Below are 14,830 nucleotides of genomic sequence, written 5' to 3' on the forward strand. Positions count from 1 at the left end.
GTTCACAAATAGATATTTAATAAAGTTTTTAACAAAAATACAAGGTCTAAGCAAAAGTTACTGGTTCCCGGGAACCCATATATTATACTCTAGATCCGTCTCTGATTTTAACGTGAGGAATAAAAGACTTTTTAGGAATACGTGCATAAGAGTAATTTTGAAAACACAAATTGAATTTTTTCTTGATTATATAAATGGATACTTATTTTGGACCAAAATAAAAAGTCAAATTGGTCACTTATTGTAGGCCGGAGGGAGTAACTAAAACGAAAAAAAATATTTATCACGTAAAATGAATCAAGATAGAGTACATAATTAAAAACAAAAAAATTAAATTTACAAGCCTCTCTAAATTAACTAACCTAAGAAATTCATAGTACTGGAACCAACATAAAAGAATAACATATAGGGCAGAGATATATGAGTCACCTCCGGTGTACTAGTAGACAAAGGGAAGGTTGTAACAGAGAAAAGATGGTATAAATTTATAGCACCTCTTAATGCATGAACAATCTAGTAGCTAAGCTAGCTATAACCTAAAAAAAAAAAAAAAACCTAATAGCTAGCTAGTTAGCAGTGAGTAAATTTAAATACACTACATTTTCCAAGGACTCTTTTTAACTCACAAGATCACTATAGCATCTCTACGCCTAACTGCATGTAAGAGCTCTTTACTGTTTCTTTAATCTTTTCCTTAAACACCTTCCCCAAGAAAGATCTCTGCTCCTTTAATTGGGCAACCATACATGAACATCTCCCTCTCTATCCCCCCTATAAAACAACTACTCCATAAATAATTACTTATTCCATTTCAATTTAATCGAGATAGCTTGACTCGACATGGAATTTAAGAGAAAAGAAAAGACTTTTGAAATATGTAGTCTCGAAGCTTAAAGGGTTAGAACTTTGGTGCTATTTGTACGTCATGCTTTTTTACAATTTTGAATTTAAAAAATAACTTTTTAGGATCTCTTATATGTAAAAATAAATCTCCCATGTATAAAAAAGAGGTAGGGTCATAAAACTAAAAATAAATTTGTAAAGAGCCAAAAAACCAATTGACACTTTGTAGGGTCATTACATTTGTGTGGTTATAAAAATTTCTCATTAAGTTTAACATGAGTAAAATGAAAAGTTTAAAGTTGAATTATTTCCAATTATAGAAATGTGTCATTCTTTTTGGAACAGACAAATAAGAAAAGCGTGTCATCTAAATTGAACGGAGGAAGTAAAAAACAAGAAATGAGATTAATTAATTGTCGTCCATTTAATCTTTCAATGAAGTTTATACCCCTTTATCTCAATTTATATGATACTTTTTTCTTTTAGTCGATTCCAAAATGAATAACACACTTTTATATTTAGCAATACTTCAATTTTAAATTTTACTTTTTTACATTTAATGAGATAATTTTCTAGTTATATAAATTTCTATCGTTTAGTGTAAACCACAAATTTCGAAAGTCTTTCATTTCCTTATTTCTTAAACTTTATACCTAATCAAACACCTTAATATTAATTGGGACAAAGGGAGTGTATCTTTTATCCGTGTACTTCCTCTCTTTTTTTGAATTTATGTTCTGTGCAATAACATAATACTAATTTTTTTACACAACTAGATTTGTTAAAAAACAATTATAGGTAATTCTATCTAATTGGTTATTTAAATTAAATAATAAGGAATCTATTATAAAATGTTAAATTATATCAATACTACAAATAAATTATTATATTATCGGTGTATAAAATTTAAATACCTTTTTTAGTACCTCAGCCGTCCTTAATTGCCACCCTTATTATTCCCCTACCCCCAAAACCCCCCCTCCCCTACCCACCACCTCTCTCAAAAAATCTATCCACAGAGCACACAGAAACTCCATCGATAGACAGAATCGCACAGGAAATTACTACTTTCATCATCTAATAGTTGAAATAACCAAAGAAAGAAAAATCTTCCACTAAATGAAGTAAAGCCACCGAGCTTTTACTCTCTTCTCTTCTTCTCCTGTTAAAGTATATTTTTTTCCTCTCTACTGTTTAAGCTATAGAGAAAGGAGAACTGCTCTTACTTCAAACTCTAGCTAGAAAAATAATATGACTCTTGAGGATTCCTTAAGATCTCTCTCTTTGGATTATCTTAACCTTCTCATCAACGGCCAAGCTTTCAGTGATGTTACTTTCAGTGTTGAAGGTCGCCTGGTTCATGCTCACAAATGCATCTTAGCTGCAAGGAGTCTTGTCTTCAGGAAATTTTTTTGTGGGCCCGAGTCGCCTGGTGGCGGCCCGGAACCATTGAGCTCAAGAATGAGTTCCGCGGGCGTCATCAGCCCGCGGGGTACAAGTGGTTTACAGGTAATACCTGTGAACTCAGTAGGGTATGAGGTATTCTTGTTGATGTTGCAGTTTTTGTACAGTGGACAAGTTTCAGTTGTGCCACAGAAACATGAACCAAGGCCTAATTGTGGAGAGAGAAGCTGTTGGCATACACATTGTACCTCAGCCGTTGATCTTGCACTTGACACTCTCGCAGCGGCTAGATCTTTTGGTGTTGAACAGCTTGCTTTGCTCACTCAGGTTTTATCTTTTCTAACTTTCTGAGATTTGATTTTTTGACTGTGGAATTAGAAATTTTCATTTTTTTAAACCATGGTTGGCTATTAGCTTTTGTTCTTGCTTCTTCAGATATATTTTATTCAACTTTTTTCAGTCAGAGGTAGTTAAATTTGATCTCACATAAATCTAGTATACTTCTTTCTTTCTCTGTCACTAGATTTCTTTTGCAGAATCATCGATCCTATTATTATTATTATTATTATTTTGGCTACAAAGTTCAAGATTAGATACAGCTGAACTAAATATACTAAATACAGAAATCTTGTCACTAGATGTCTCATTTTACTAGTCCTATCTTGATTTCATGTAAAAGATTTGAGTTTCTTGAAATGGTTTCCTCTTATCTATATGTTCCACACTCAAAGGTTTCCAATTTTGGTTTATGATTTCTGCAGTCATATCTTTCAACAGAGATCACACCTCAATCAAATCTACTTTCCTCATTTGGTTTAAAAACCAACACCAAAAGATTATCACGATTTTGCAGAAACACATCAATTGTTTGATGGTCTTTGGATAAGAAATTTTCTAAATATATGTCAATGTATGAAAATTAGATCACATGGGTGTTCCTAATTTATAGTATATTTATTGATTATAATTACATATTATTTAAGCAGAAGCAATTGACAAGCATGGTAGAAAAGGCTTCAATTGAGGATGTGATGAAAGTTTTGATAGCTTCAAGAAAGCAAGACATGCCCCAGCTTTGGACTACATGTTCCCATTTAGTTGCAAAATCTGGCCTTCCAGCAGAAGTCTTAGCCAAGCACCTTCCCATTGATATTGTAGCAAAAATTGAAGAGCTCCGCCTCAAATCCTCCCTAGTGCGACGATCCCTAATCCCTCACCACCACCACCAACACCATCAACACGACCTTAGCACGGCTTCAGAGCTTGAGGACCAAAAAATCCGACGAATGAGACGCGCTCTCGACTCATCTGACGTCGAACTTGTCAAGCTTATGGTTATGGGTGAAGGCCTAAATCTTGATGAATCAATAGCCTTGCATTATGCTGTCGAGAATTGCAGTCGGGAAGTTGTTAAGGCGCTCCTCGAGCTCGGTGCAGCCAATGTAAACTACCCAGCCGGGCTAGCGGGCAAAACCCCACTTCACATTGCAGCTGAAATGGTGTCTCCGGACATGGTGGCTGTCCTATTAGACCACCATGCCGATCCAAATGTACGAACGGTGGATGGGATCACTCCACTCGATATTCTCCGAACCCTAACATCAGATTTTCTATTCAAAGGAGCTGTCCCTGGACTCAATCACATTGAACCAAATAAGCTAAGACTTTGTCTCGAACTTGTTCAATCAGCAGCCATGGTGATTTCTCGAGAGGAAGAAAATGCAAACAACCCAACTTCCACAGCGGTATATCAACCCATAAATGAAGATCACAGCACAAGCAATTCTAGCAATATGGGAAACCTGAACTTGGATTCAAGAATGGTGTATTTAAATCTTGGTGCAACTTCTTCAGCTCCTCCTCAAATGGGGTGTAAAATGAACGAGGGAGATAATGATAGCAGCCACAACAACAAACAGAATCGCCACAGTGGCTTTGACCCATCATCAATGTACCACCATTCTCATCATGAATATTAAGCTAAATTTCTCTCTCCATTCTCTCCACCATTAATACATGATCATTTGTCTCTACTCCATTTCTCTTTCTTCTAGATAGATAAAAATATCAATGATCCATATGAAACGAAGTGGGAATGCAAAGCAAATTCTGATGATCATGATTTTGAATTATATTATGTAGAAAGTATTATGTTTATTAGTCAGAGAGGAACATATTACCCCTTCATCCCAATTTATATGATGTCTTTTGATTGATTACGGAGCTTAAGAAACAAAGAAAGAATTTTTATCACGGAGCCTAATATAAGTTATGAGTATTTGTGTGATTATAAATCATCTCATTAAGCATAAAATGAAAAATGTTAAATTAAAATACTAAATACTACTCCATAAAAAAGGACAGAGAGGATAATACTATTAGTACTATTCTTTTATCTTCATCTTCTTCAATTCTTTTTTCTACTTTTTTTCTACTATCTCTGTACGGCCTGTTATTGTTTTGTTGTTAGGGCCTTCAAAATGGGCATTTAGCGGTGGAATTGGAATTAATATATCTATGTCCTGACTCACGAGGAGGAATGGGACAAAGAGAATCCAAGTGTGTTTTGCGCTTGATTAAGAGGAAGGGACGCCGCAGGCCAATCTTTCAGAATCAGCACTGGCCTGTCAACTCGTTTGGTTTTATTTTATTTTAAATATCAATGTCATGGACTGTTTTCTGCAACCAATAATTTTTTTGTCTCCTCTCCACACCTCCTGATTTCCATCTTACATTTCTTGTCGTGAAGAAAATATTGTATTGATTTCGTAGCATTTAATATAGAGCCACAAAAATATTGAAAGAAAAATATCAGTGTTTTTTTGTGTGTCTGTATGCACAAAATATGGATGTTTTTTCGTTTCTTTTAATGGTGGGAGTAATAGACCTTATTTTTGTTCCCCTCCCCCCCCCAATTTTAAATTAGATTTTTTTATTGACTACCCGATTTGGCAATTGAAATATTGATTGGCTGTCTTGCATGAATGCAACATTGAGTGTGACTGCACAACGGAGTGGCTATTATTGATATAATTGATTGTGGATTCATCTTTGTAAATGTATCCTCTTCTTTGTCTCTTGTTACCTTCTCAAAGTTACTCTAGAATCGACAAAATGGAAGGAGAAAACAAAACGTGGAACGGAAGTCTCGGTGAAAGTCGGGTTCTTTTACCTTTTTTTTGTAAATAAGTTTTCTATTTATCTGAATGCTATGTACAAGTATGTCATCATCCTAAAGTTGGACATGCAATCCCAACTTTAGCGTGCATCTCTAGCCTCTTCTACTAACTCTAACCTTCACAAATTTTACTACTTAGTATCATGCATCTTGTTACACTTGGTTAGACCTTCTCCTTAATGCTTCATGGATAGAAGTTTAGGCTAGCCATCTGCTTTGCTAGTCTTGGTACTTTGCTTCCTCTGCAGTGTATATCTTGTATAATCATCTTAACAATCACCTTTTCTGATCGGCGTTTGTTCTGGAATAGTTTTAGGTTCCTTTCCTGCCGGATATAGTAAATGCTCCCAGCTAACGTCATTCTATATATTTCAGCTTTCCCACATTTCCCTCATGCATTATTTGTTGCCCATGTTATCTCCTAAGACCATCCCATTGCAGCTTTGCTGACACCCTGCCATGTAAGTAGTTTTTGACACCCTGCCATATAAGTAGTTTTTGCTAGATTCTAGCTACTATATTGCATTCAAAGAATAAGTGTTGCGTGGTTTCCTGTTCTTGTTCACATAAAATGCATATTGGGCTACTCTGCATCCACCATTTGATGAGCCTATCTATGGTGTATAGTCTATTCTGTGCAGCCATATATAAATGAAGGACCACCTTGAACTACTTTGATTATTACATATCAGCTCCTCCAATGAACTCTGGAATACTCACCTCGCAAGTTATTATACATTTGCCTTATGAAGTACTTTTCCCTGGTCAGAATCTCCTCTACTTTTAGCCCAACCTCTTCAATATATTTCCCTGCATTGAATATCATTTGCATAACCTAGGATGCCTGTTTTGGTTTTACTTCATTCATCATATTTCCCTTTATATAATATGTGTGAACCCATTTGGTATTTAGACTGTGGATCACCCATTTGGGGAGACTCCAATAGTGCTTTAGGATAACTGTTCTATTCCATAAGCCAATGTTTGTTATGTACAATCCACCAGCAACCTTAGGTAATCATAACTTTTCCCAGGCAATGGGAGCTTTTTTTGGAACCTTCTGCTGCTCCTGTCTAGAGGTAGCTTCTGCAAATTGCTTCAATCATCTGAATGATCTTTTTAGGCAATATGAAAATTTGAGACCAGAAATTTTGTATAGCTGTAAGTACACTCTTGATCAACTGCAACCTGCTTGCATAAGATAGTAGTTTTGCTGTCCAGGTAGTGATCCTTCCTGTTATCTTGTCTAAAAGTGGTTGGAATTGCCTAATTGATAGCCTCTTAGAGCTCAGAGGAACACCTAAGTATCTAAAGGGCAATGTACCAGCTTGAAAGCCCAACGTTTGCAGGATTTCCTGCTGAATGTTAGAAGCAACTCCTCAAAAATATACAGAACTTTTCCCCTGGTTAGCTACTAATCCAGATGCCTTAGAAAAAACTGCCAAAACAAGCATATAGTAGCTTTGCCCATATCACATCTCCCTTGTAGAATAGGAGCAGGTCATCTGCAAATCCCAACTACACTAGGTTTAGCTATGCACACCTAGAATGATAGTTAAAATCAGGATTGTTCTTCAGAGTCTTCAGCAGCTTAGTAAGGTATTCCATTGCTATTACAAAAATATAGTGAGACAGGGGGTCCTCTTGCCTCACCCCTCTCTTTGTAGCAAATGTAGTAGTTGCCTTACCATTAACTACAATAGAGTAGGATATTGTTTGTACACATGTCATAATCCATTTCACAATTGTGTTAGGGAAGTTTAGCCCAATAAGCACCTGCTCCAGGAACACCCACTCATGTGAGTCATAAGCCTTTTGCATGTCAATCTTGATCATGCATCTAGGTGATATTTCTTTCCTCCCCATACCCCTTTATTAACTCATGGCTAAGTATAATATTATCATTGATCATCTTGCCAGGTACAAAAACAGCTTGTCCTTTATCAATCAAATCATTCATAACCCCTTGTAGTCTGTTGGTTAGCATTTTAGATATGATTTTGTATATTGTAGTGCAACAGGAGATTGGTCTAATTTCCTTCATATAAGATGGGTTTGTTACCTTTGGCACTGGTGTAACAGCAATACAGTTTATTGGTCTTTACATGTCTTAAGTTTCAAAGGACTTAAGTACAATATTGGTCACCTCCTCCCCAATTGTTGTCCATACTTTTTGAAGAAGCATGAGTTGAAACCATCCATCCCTAGTGCTTTAGTTTCATTTATCCCTTGTAGTGCCTAATATACTTCTTCTTTATCAAAGGGTCTAATGAGTGCTTGTTGATGCCTTCTATTAAGTATAGGACATGTGTTCATTATATTAGGCTTTATTGTTGGCAGTGTTGTATTTGCATTTCTTAGAAACTACTTGTAGAAATTGAGTATTTACTCCTTTATGTCCTTCTCTGCTTGCAGCATTCTGCCTTCAGTAGATACTAAAGCCTTGATATGGTTTTGTGCTATCCTATTCTTCATGCTTACAAAGAAGTATGCGGAGTTGGAGTCTTCTAACTTTAGCCATTGCACCCTGGATTTCTGTTTATATATGCTTTCTTCTATCAAATCCCATTTCTCAAGTTGTATCCTCAGCTCCTTTTCTGCTTCAAATAACTCATGTGAGTGGTTTGGAGTTCTCATTTATTCCTGTATATTTTTAAGCTTGCCTTTGATGTCTTTGATTCTTGCTGTGACCCTAGTAAATTCCTTGGTATTTCGTTCTTTGATGGCACTTCTAACATGCTTCAGCTTCTCCCAGGTGTCCTTAATATAGTGTGCATTATTAGTTTCTCTCCAGCTGTCCTATGCTACCTTAGTGAAATTAAGGTGTTCTGCTATACAGTTCATGAATCTGAATGTTCTTCTGCATCTATTTTCTAGCCTGCCCAATTCAATACAGAGTGGAGAGTGGTCTGAGAAGATAGGATCCATAACTTGCACTGGTAGAGGTGGCATTGTAGTCATCCAGTTTGAGTTGACTATGGCTCTATCAATCCTACTATATGTGTGATTATTGCTCCATGTGTATGATCTTCCAATTGTGTGTAGTTCTGTCATCCCAACTTCTACCATAAAATTTTCAAAGTCTCTTATTTCTGCATCCTACACCTTTGTACCATGTATTTTGTCTTCTACAGTCAATAATTGGAGTCCCCCATTATTAACCAGGGTCCTTGCTGCCTTCCTGTCCCTTATACTATGTAAGCCATATACTGCAATGAAGTGATATTCAACATTCACAATTATCCCTTTCACTTGAACATGTATGAATTGAGGATGCACATCCATCTCAGTTATGCAAGGTTGGGGTTCCATGGCAGCCATAATCTCCCTCTTTGTGTACGAGATGCATTAGTGATCCAGTCCCATCCAAGTGCAATTTTATTAACTATACTTGCAGCTTTGTTCTCTTGAGCTCTATGATCTATTATTGCTATAATACTAATATTATATTCTCTAATAAACTCCTTTGTCTCCTTTTGTTTATACAACTTATTCACCCATCGAACATTCCAAGTAACTATCTTCATCTTGGTAGAAAAGGAAATTGAGTCATTTCCTCCACCCCTATACTACTTCCTCCTCCCTCTTCATACTATTTTTGTTGTGGTTCCATTCTCTATTTATTTGCTTCTTCACTGAGTGAATTGAAACTATTTATGCTAACCAGCTGATGTGTACTCTTTTGTTGGCCTACTTTAGTTATTTTCCCAGCAGATCTGCCACACACTTCTGTCCAGCCTTCTTCACCTTCTTTAGCTTTCCCTTTATTGCCTGGTTCTTCCTATCATTTTTAGTTTCCACTTGTGTTGTAGTTTTTCTTTGCCCTGCTTTCACCCATACTTGCTTTGTAGGGTTCTTCATATTTTGTGGTTGTTGTTCCTGGTTCCTTGTGGTTTGGATTTGTCTCACATTGTCTTTTTGTTGGCAGTAATTCCCTACTTGTAAACATGTATGACAATAGAATGGCCTCTAGTCGTATGTTATCTCCTGTTCAATTATCTTTCCATTAGGATCTTCAACAGTCATCTTTGTTGCCAATGTCGAGTGACATCCATCTCAATGAGCATCCTTGCATATGAGACCCTTTTGACCTTTGTTGTACAATCATCAGCATATAGAGGGTTCCCTAGTCCACTTCCTATTCTACTTAATAAGTTCATACTCCAATAATTGAGTGGTAAATTTGGGAGTTTGATCCATAAGGGTATGATTGTTAATACCTCCTCATCTAAATTGATGTTCAGAGTCCAAGCTTTGGTTATTATAGGTTTTTTATTAATTGTGTATGGCCCTGAGAACAGGACCTCATTCTGGTCTTCCTTGCATGTGAATTTGACAATGAAGTAGCCTTCATTGTGCAAGTAACCTTTAGGTTTGGTTGTGAAGTTCCACTGTGATGCAATAAATCGTTCGACAACCCCAATTGTAGGTGTTTCCCCAATTACATATATTATTACAACATTTCGCCATTTCTCTGTCTCCCTATCCATCTCTTCCTTTTCCAATTGCATAATTTTGACACCATTGCGAATTTGAGGAGCAACGAAAGTGAGATCCATATCTTTAGCATCCATTCTATTCCCTTCAAAGATGTTCGGCCAATTCTTATTTTCCTTTCCATTGTTTGCCTTCTCCGTCTGTTGTTCCACCATAATAGACTCTTTTTCGTTAGTTTTTGCTTCAATTACTTCACTTCCTTGAATTATAACATTTGCACTACCCTACCGTGTTTCAGCATTTGGAGAAGTTGAATTCTCTAATCGAATAGTAGTTTGCATGTTTTCCCCTTCTGACCTAGGTATGGCCCTCACCTTTTGTTGCAGCATTACCGACATCACATTTTCATTCATCTCCCATAGTACCAGCCGATTGGTTGGCATGTTGATTTTTCCGATAGTCTTCTGCGGTCCTGGTGTTTTTCTCAGAATTTCCGTGATTGATCGCACTTTTCTAGATCCTAACCCTAGATTTCCATCATCAGTAATTCATTCCATCAATTCCGTTTTTGCCTCCTTGGTCTGTCCTTTGATTCCCCCTTCTAGACATTCCGGCGATGGCATATGTTAGCACTCACCACTAATGTGCGCATGCAGGAGAGAGAAGAGAGAGAAATAATCTATTTTATTGTCTAGACCTGGTTCTTTTACCATTACTAGTACCAAGGCGTCCGCATGCCTTGGCATCTCCTTCTATCTACTATTCCTGTTTCTTTCATATATTTCTAGAGACAAAGTTATATTTATTTCTTTCAGACCTTTACTTGTAGTACTCCTAGACAGTCAGTGAAGTTGTGATACCAGTTTTGGGTAGATTTGTTATGGAATGGTATTTGCAGTATTATTAAACTTGAAATTTAATCTTCCGCTTAGTAAATTTTGTTGATTGATAACTGTTGGTTCTTAATTGTTAATGGATTTAGAATGGAAACAAGGTAAATAATTCAATTGGTTGGCTTGCCTAGCTTTCACTAGTAGGCACCATCACAACTCCCGAGGGTGGGAAGTCTGGGTCGTGACAAGTTGGTATCAGAGCTCTAGGTTACATAGGTCTCACAATTCATAGACAAGCTTAGTAGAGTCTAAGGGATCGATACAGAGACGTTTGTATTTATCCCAAAGTCTACAGAGTTAGGAAAAACTTCACATCTATTCCTTCCCATCGTGCGATTTTGTTCTTTCAAAGCTAAATTGAACCCTCTGCTCTTGTCCTTTTGTGGATGGTGAGGTCACCTACCGCTTCTTCAGCCGAACAACAGCACAGACCTGTGATAGATCAGCTTCGTCTTCGGAGGCTTTGTAGAGGTTGGACAAGTTTTACCAAGCTCTTCACTACCACTTTCAGCGGTCCATCTTCTGAGGATCCCCAGGATTATTTGGACAGCTATCATGAGGTTCTTAGGAACATGGGGATAGTGGAGACCAAGGGGGTCGACTTTGCTACTTTTCGCTTATCTGGATCCACCAAGACTTGGTGGAGGGATTATTGTTTGGCTAGACCAGTTGGGTCACCAGCTTTGACTTGGGATCAGTTTTCTTAGTTGTTTTTGGAGAAGTTTCTTCCTGTCACTCAGAGAGAGATCTATCGGAGGCAGTTTGAGCGTCTCCAGCAGGGTTCTATGACTGTTACTCAGTACGAGACCAGATTCATCGACTTGGCCATCATGTTCTTATCATACTTCCCATTGAGAGAGAAAGAGAGAGGGTGAGGAGGTTCACTGAGGGATTTATTCAGCCTATTCGACTTCATATGGCTAAGGAGACAGGGAGTGAGATTTCTTTCCAGAAGGCGGCCAATGTGGCTAGGAGAGTTGAGATGGTTATGTCGCAGGGAGGTGGTTAAGGGTCTGACAAGAGGCCTCTTAATTCAGGCAGATTGAGTGGAGCCTCGTCTGGAGGCAGAGATTCTTTTGGTAGAGGCCATCCTCCTAAGCCTTTTCAGTCAGCACTTCAGGCTTCTCATAATGCCTCAGGTGGCCGTGGTTCTCACATGCAGTATTCCGATCAGCAGTCCTACAGTGCATCACCTGCTACTATCAGTGCACCTCCGTTTCAGAGTTTTCAGGGTCGTCAGCCCCAGCAGCCGATGGCTTGTTTTACTTGTGGTGACACGAGGCACATTGTTAGATATTGTCCTCGAGCATCAAGTAACTCTCAACATTCGGGTTCCCGTGCCATGGTTCAGGCACCGAGTGTTCCATAGCCCGCCCAGCCAGCTAGAGGTGGAGGTAGAGGAGCTAGAGGTGTTAGAGGTGGAGCTCAGGCCGCTAGAGGTGGAGGCCAGCCAGTTGTAGGCCATCCCAGAGATGTAGTCCGGGGTGGTGTGGCCCAACTCCGATGTTATGCTCTTCTATCCAGGCCTAAGGCTGAGGCTTCCGATGCAGTTATCATAGGTACGGTTTTAGTTTATAGTAGGGATGCTTCAGTGCTGTTTGATCCAGGGTTTACATATTCTTATGTGTCATCTTATTTTGCATTGTATCTGGTCATGCCTAGCGATTCTTTGACTGCCCCTATTTATATGTCTACACCGGTGGGTAATTCTATTATAGTAGATCGTGTTCATCACCCTTGTGTAGTTGTGATTGGGGGCCTTGAGACCCAAGTAAACTTATTACTGCTGGACATGGTTGATTTTGATGTCATATTGGGGATGTACATGTTATCACCTTACCACGCTATCTTGGATTGTCATGCCAAGACTGTGACCTTAGCCTTACTGGGTCTACTTCGTCTTGAGTAGAGAGGGACTCCTAGTCATTCTACCCGTAGCGTTATCTGATATATGAAGGCTCGGCGTATGGTCGATAAGGGTGTTTGGCTTATTTAGCATATGTTCGTGATTCTAGCGCTGAGGTCCCTTCTATTGATTTGGTACCGGTAGTTTGTGAGTTCCCTGAGGTATTTCCTTTAGACCTGTCGTGTATGCCACCTGATAGGGATATTGACTTCTGCATTGATTTGGATCTGGGCACTCAGCCCATTTCTATTCCGCCGTATCGTATGGCCCCGCCTAAGTTGAAAGACTTGAAGGAGCAGTTGCAAGATTTGCTTGAAAAAAGTTTCATTAGACCCAGTGTTTTACCTTGGGGTGCGCATGTGTTGTTTGTTAAGAAGAAGGACAGGTCGATGAGAATATGTAAAGATTACCGATAGTTGAACAAGGTTACAATCAATAATAAGTACCCATTGCCGAGGATTAATGATTTGTTTGATTAGCTTCAGGGTGCCAAGGTATTTTCAAAGATTGACTTGAGATCTGGCTACCATCAGTTGAGGATTAAGGCATCCGATGTCCCTAAGACAGTTTTCCGCACTCGGTACAGACATTATGAGTTCTTGGCGATGTCATTCGGGTTGAGACAAATGCCCCAGCAGCTTATATGGATTTAATGAACCGAGTGTTCAAGCCTTACTTGGATTCATTTATGATAGTCTTCATTGATGATATTTTAATCTATTCCCGTAGCCGGGAGGAGCATGAGCAACATCTTATAGTGGTTCTCCAGACTTTGAGAGACAATCAACTATATGCCAAGTTTTTGAAGTGCGAGTTCTGGTTGAGTTCAGTTGCATTCCTGGGTCATGTTGTATTAGCAGAGGGTATTCTGGTAGATCCGAAGAAGATAGAGGCAGTCAAGAACTGGCCTAGACCAGCATCAACTACAGAGATCCGGAGCTTCTTGGGTTTGGTAGGCTATTATCGTCGGTTTGTGGAGGGGTTTTCATCTATCGCAGCCCCGATGACCAGGTTGACCCAGAAGGCTGCCCGGTTCAGGTGGTTGGACGAGTGTGAGGCAAGCTTTCAGAAGCTCAAGATATCCTTGACTACGACTCCAATGTTGGTTTTGCCCACAGGTTCAGGGCCTTATACAAATTATTGTGATGCATCTCGTATTGGACTTGGTGCCGTGTTAATGCAGGATGGCAAGGTTATTGCATATGCTTTGCGTCAATTGAAGATTCATTAGAAGAACTATCTGGTTCATGATTTAGAGCTAGCAGCCATTGTTCATGCGTTGAAGATTTGGAGGCATTATCTATATAGTGTGTCATGTGAGGTGTTCACGGATCACAAGAGTCTGTAGTACTTGTTCAAGCAGAATGATCTAAATTTGAGACAAATAAGGTGGTTGGATCTATTAAAGGACTATGATATCATCATCCTATATCATCCGGGAAAGGCCAATGTGGTGGCCGATGCTTTGAGTAGAAAGTCAACCAATATGGGTAGTCTTGCATATATTCCGGTCGGTGAGAGACTGCTTGCTTTGGATGTTCAGGCTTTGGCCAATCAGTTCGTGAGGTTGGATGTTTCTGATCCTAGTCGTGTGTTAGCTTGCATGGTCGCTCGTTCTTCATTATTGGAGCGTATCCGAGATTGGTAGTATGATGATCCTCATTTGTGTGTCCTTAGGAACACGGTGCATCACGAAGGTGCCAAGAAGGTTACATTAGGAGATGATGGAGTTTTGAGGCTGCAGGGTCGAGTTTGCATGCCTAATATGGATGGACTTCGAGAGTTGATTTTAGAGAAGGCCCATAGTTCCCGACACTCTATTCATCCGGGCGCCGCTAAGATGTATCAGGATTTGCGGTAGCATTATTGGTGGAGGAGGATGAAGAAGGATATCGTTGCGTATGTGGCTCGGTGTTTGAATTGTTAGCAGGTTAAGTACGAGCATCAGAAGCCTGGTGGTTTGTTTCAGAGGATTGAGCTTCCCGAGTGGAAGTGGGAGCGGATCACTATGGACTTCGTTGTTGGACTCCTACGGACTCAAAGGAAGTTCGATGCAGTATGAGTCATTGTTGATAGGCTAACCAACTCAGCACATTTCATTCCCGTGGCAGTCTCATATTCTTCCGAGAGGTTAGCTGAGATCTATATCCGTGAGATTGTTCGTCTTCA

The 14,830-nt window shown here is 39.0% G+C and overlaps 1 protein-coding gene across 1 annotated transcript; it reads left to right on the plus strand.

Annotated features, from left to right (window-relative positions):
• The first annotated feature begins 1,829 nt into the window (after nucleotides 1-1,829).
• LOC104233120 (BTB/POZ domain and ankyrin repeat-containing protein NBCL-like) lies at nucleotides 1,830-4,363 on the plus strand. Its single transcript, XM_009786445.2, has 2 exons — nucleotides 1,830-2,574; nucleotides 3,234-4,363. The coding sequence occupies exons 1-2, from the start codon at nucleotides 2,095-2,097 to the stop codon at nucleotides 4,224-4,226; spliced, it is 1,473 nt and encodes a 490-aa protein (XP_009784747.1). The 5' UTR covers nucleotides 1,830-2,094; the 3' UTR covers nucleotides 4,227-4,363.
• Nucleotides 4,364-14,830: the final 10,467 nt, after the last annotated feature.

The sequence above is a fragment of the Nicotiana sylvestris genome, chromosome 12 (genome assembly GCF_000393655.2).
Source record: "Nicotiana sylvestris chromosome 12, ASM39365v2, whole genome shotgun sequence".
NCBI lineage: Eukaryota > Viridiplantae > Streptophyta > Magnoliopsida > Solanales > Solanaceae > Nicotiana > Nicotiana sylvestris.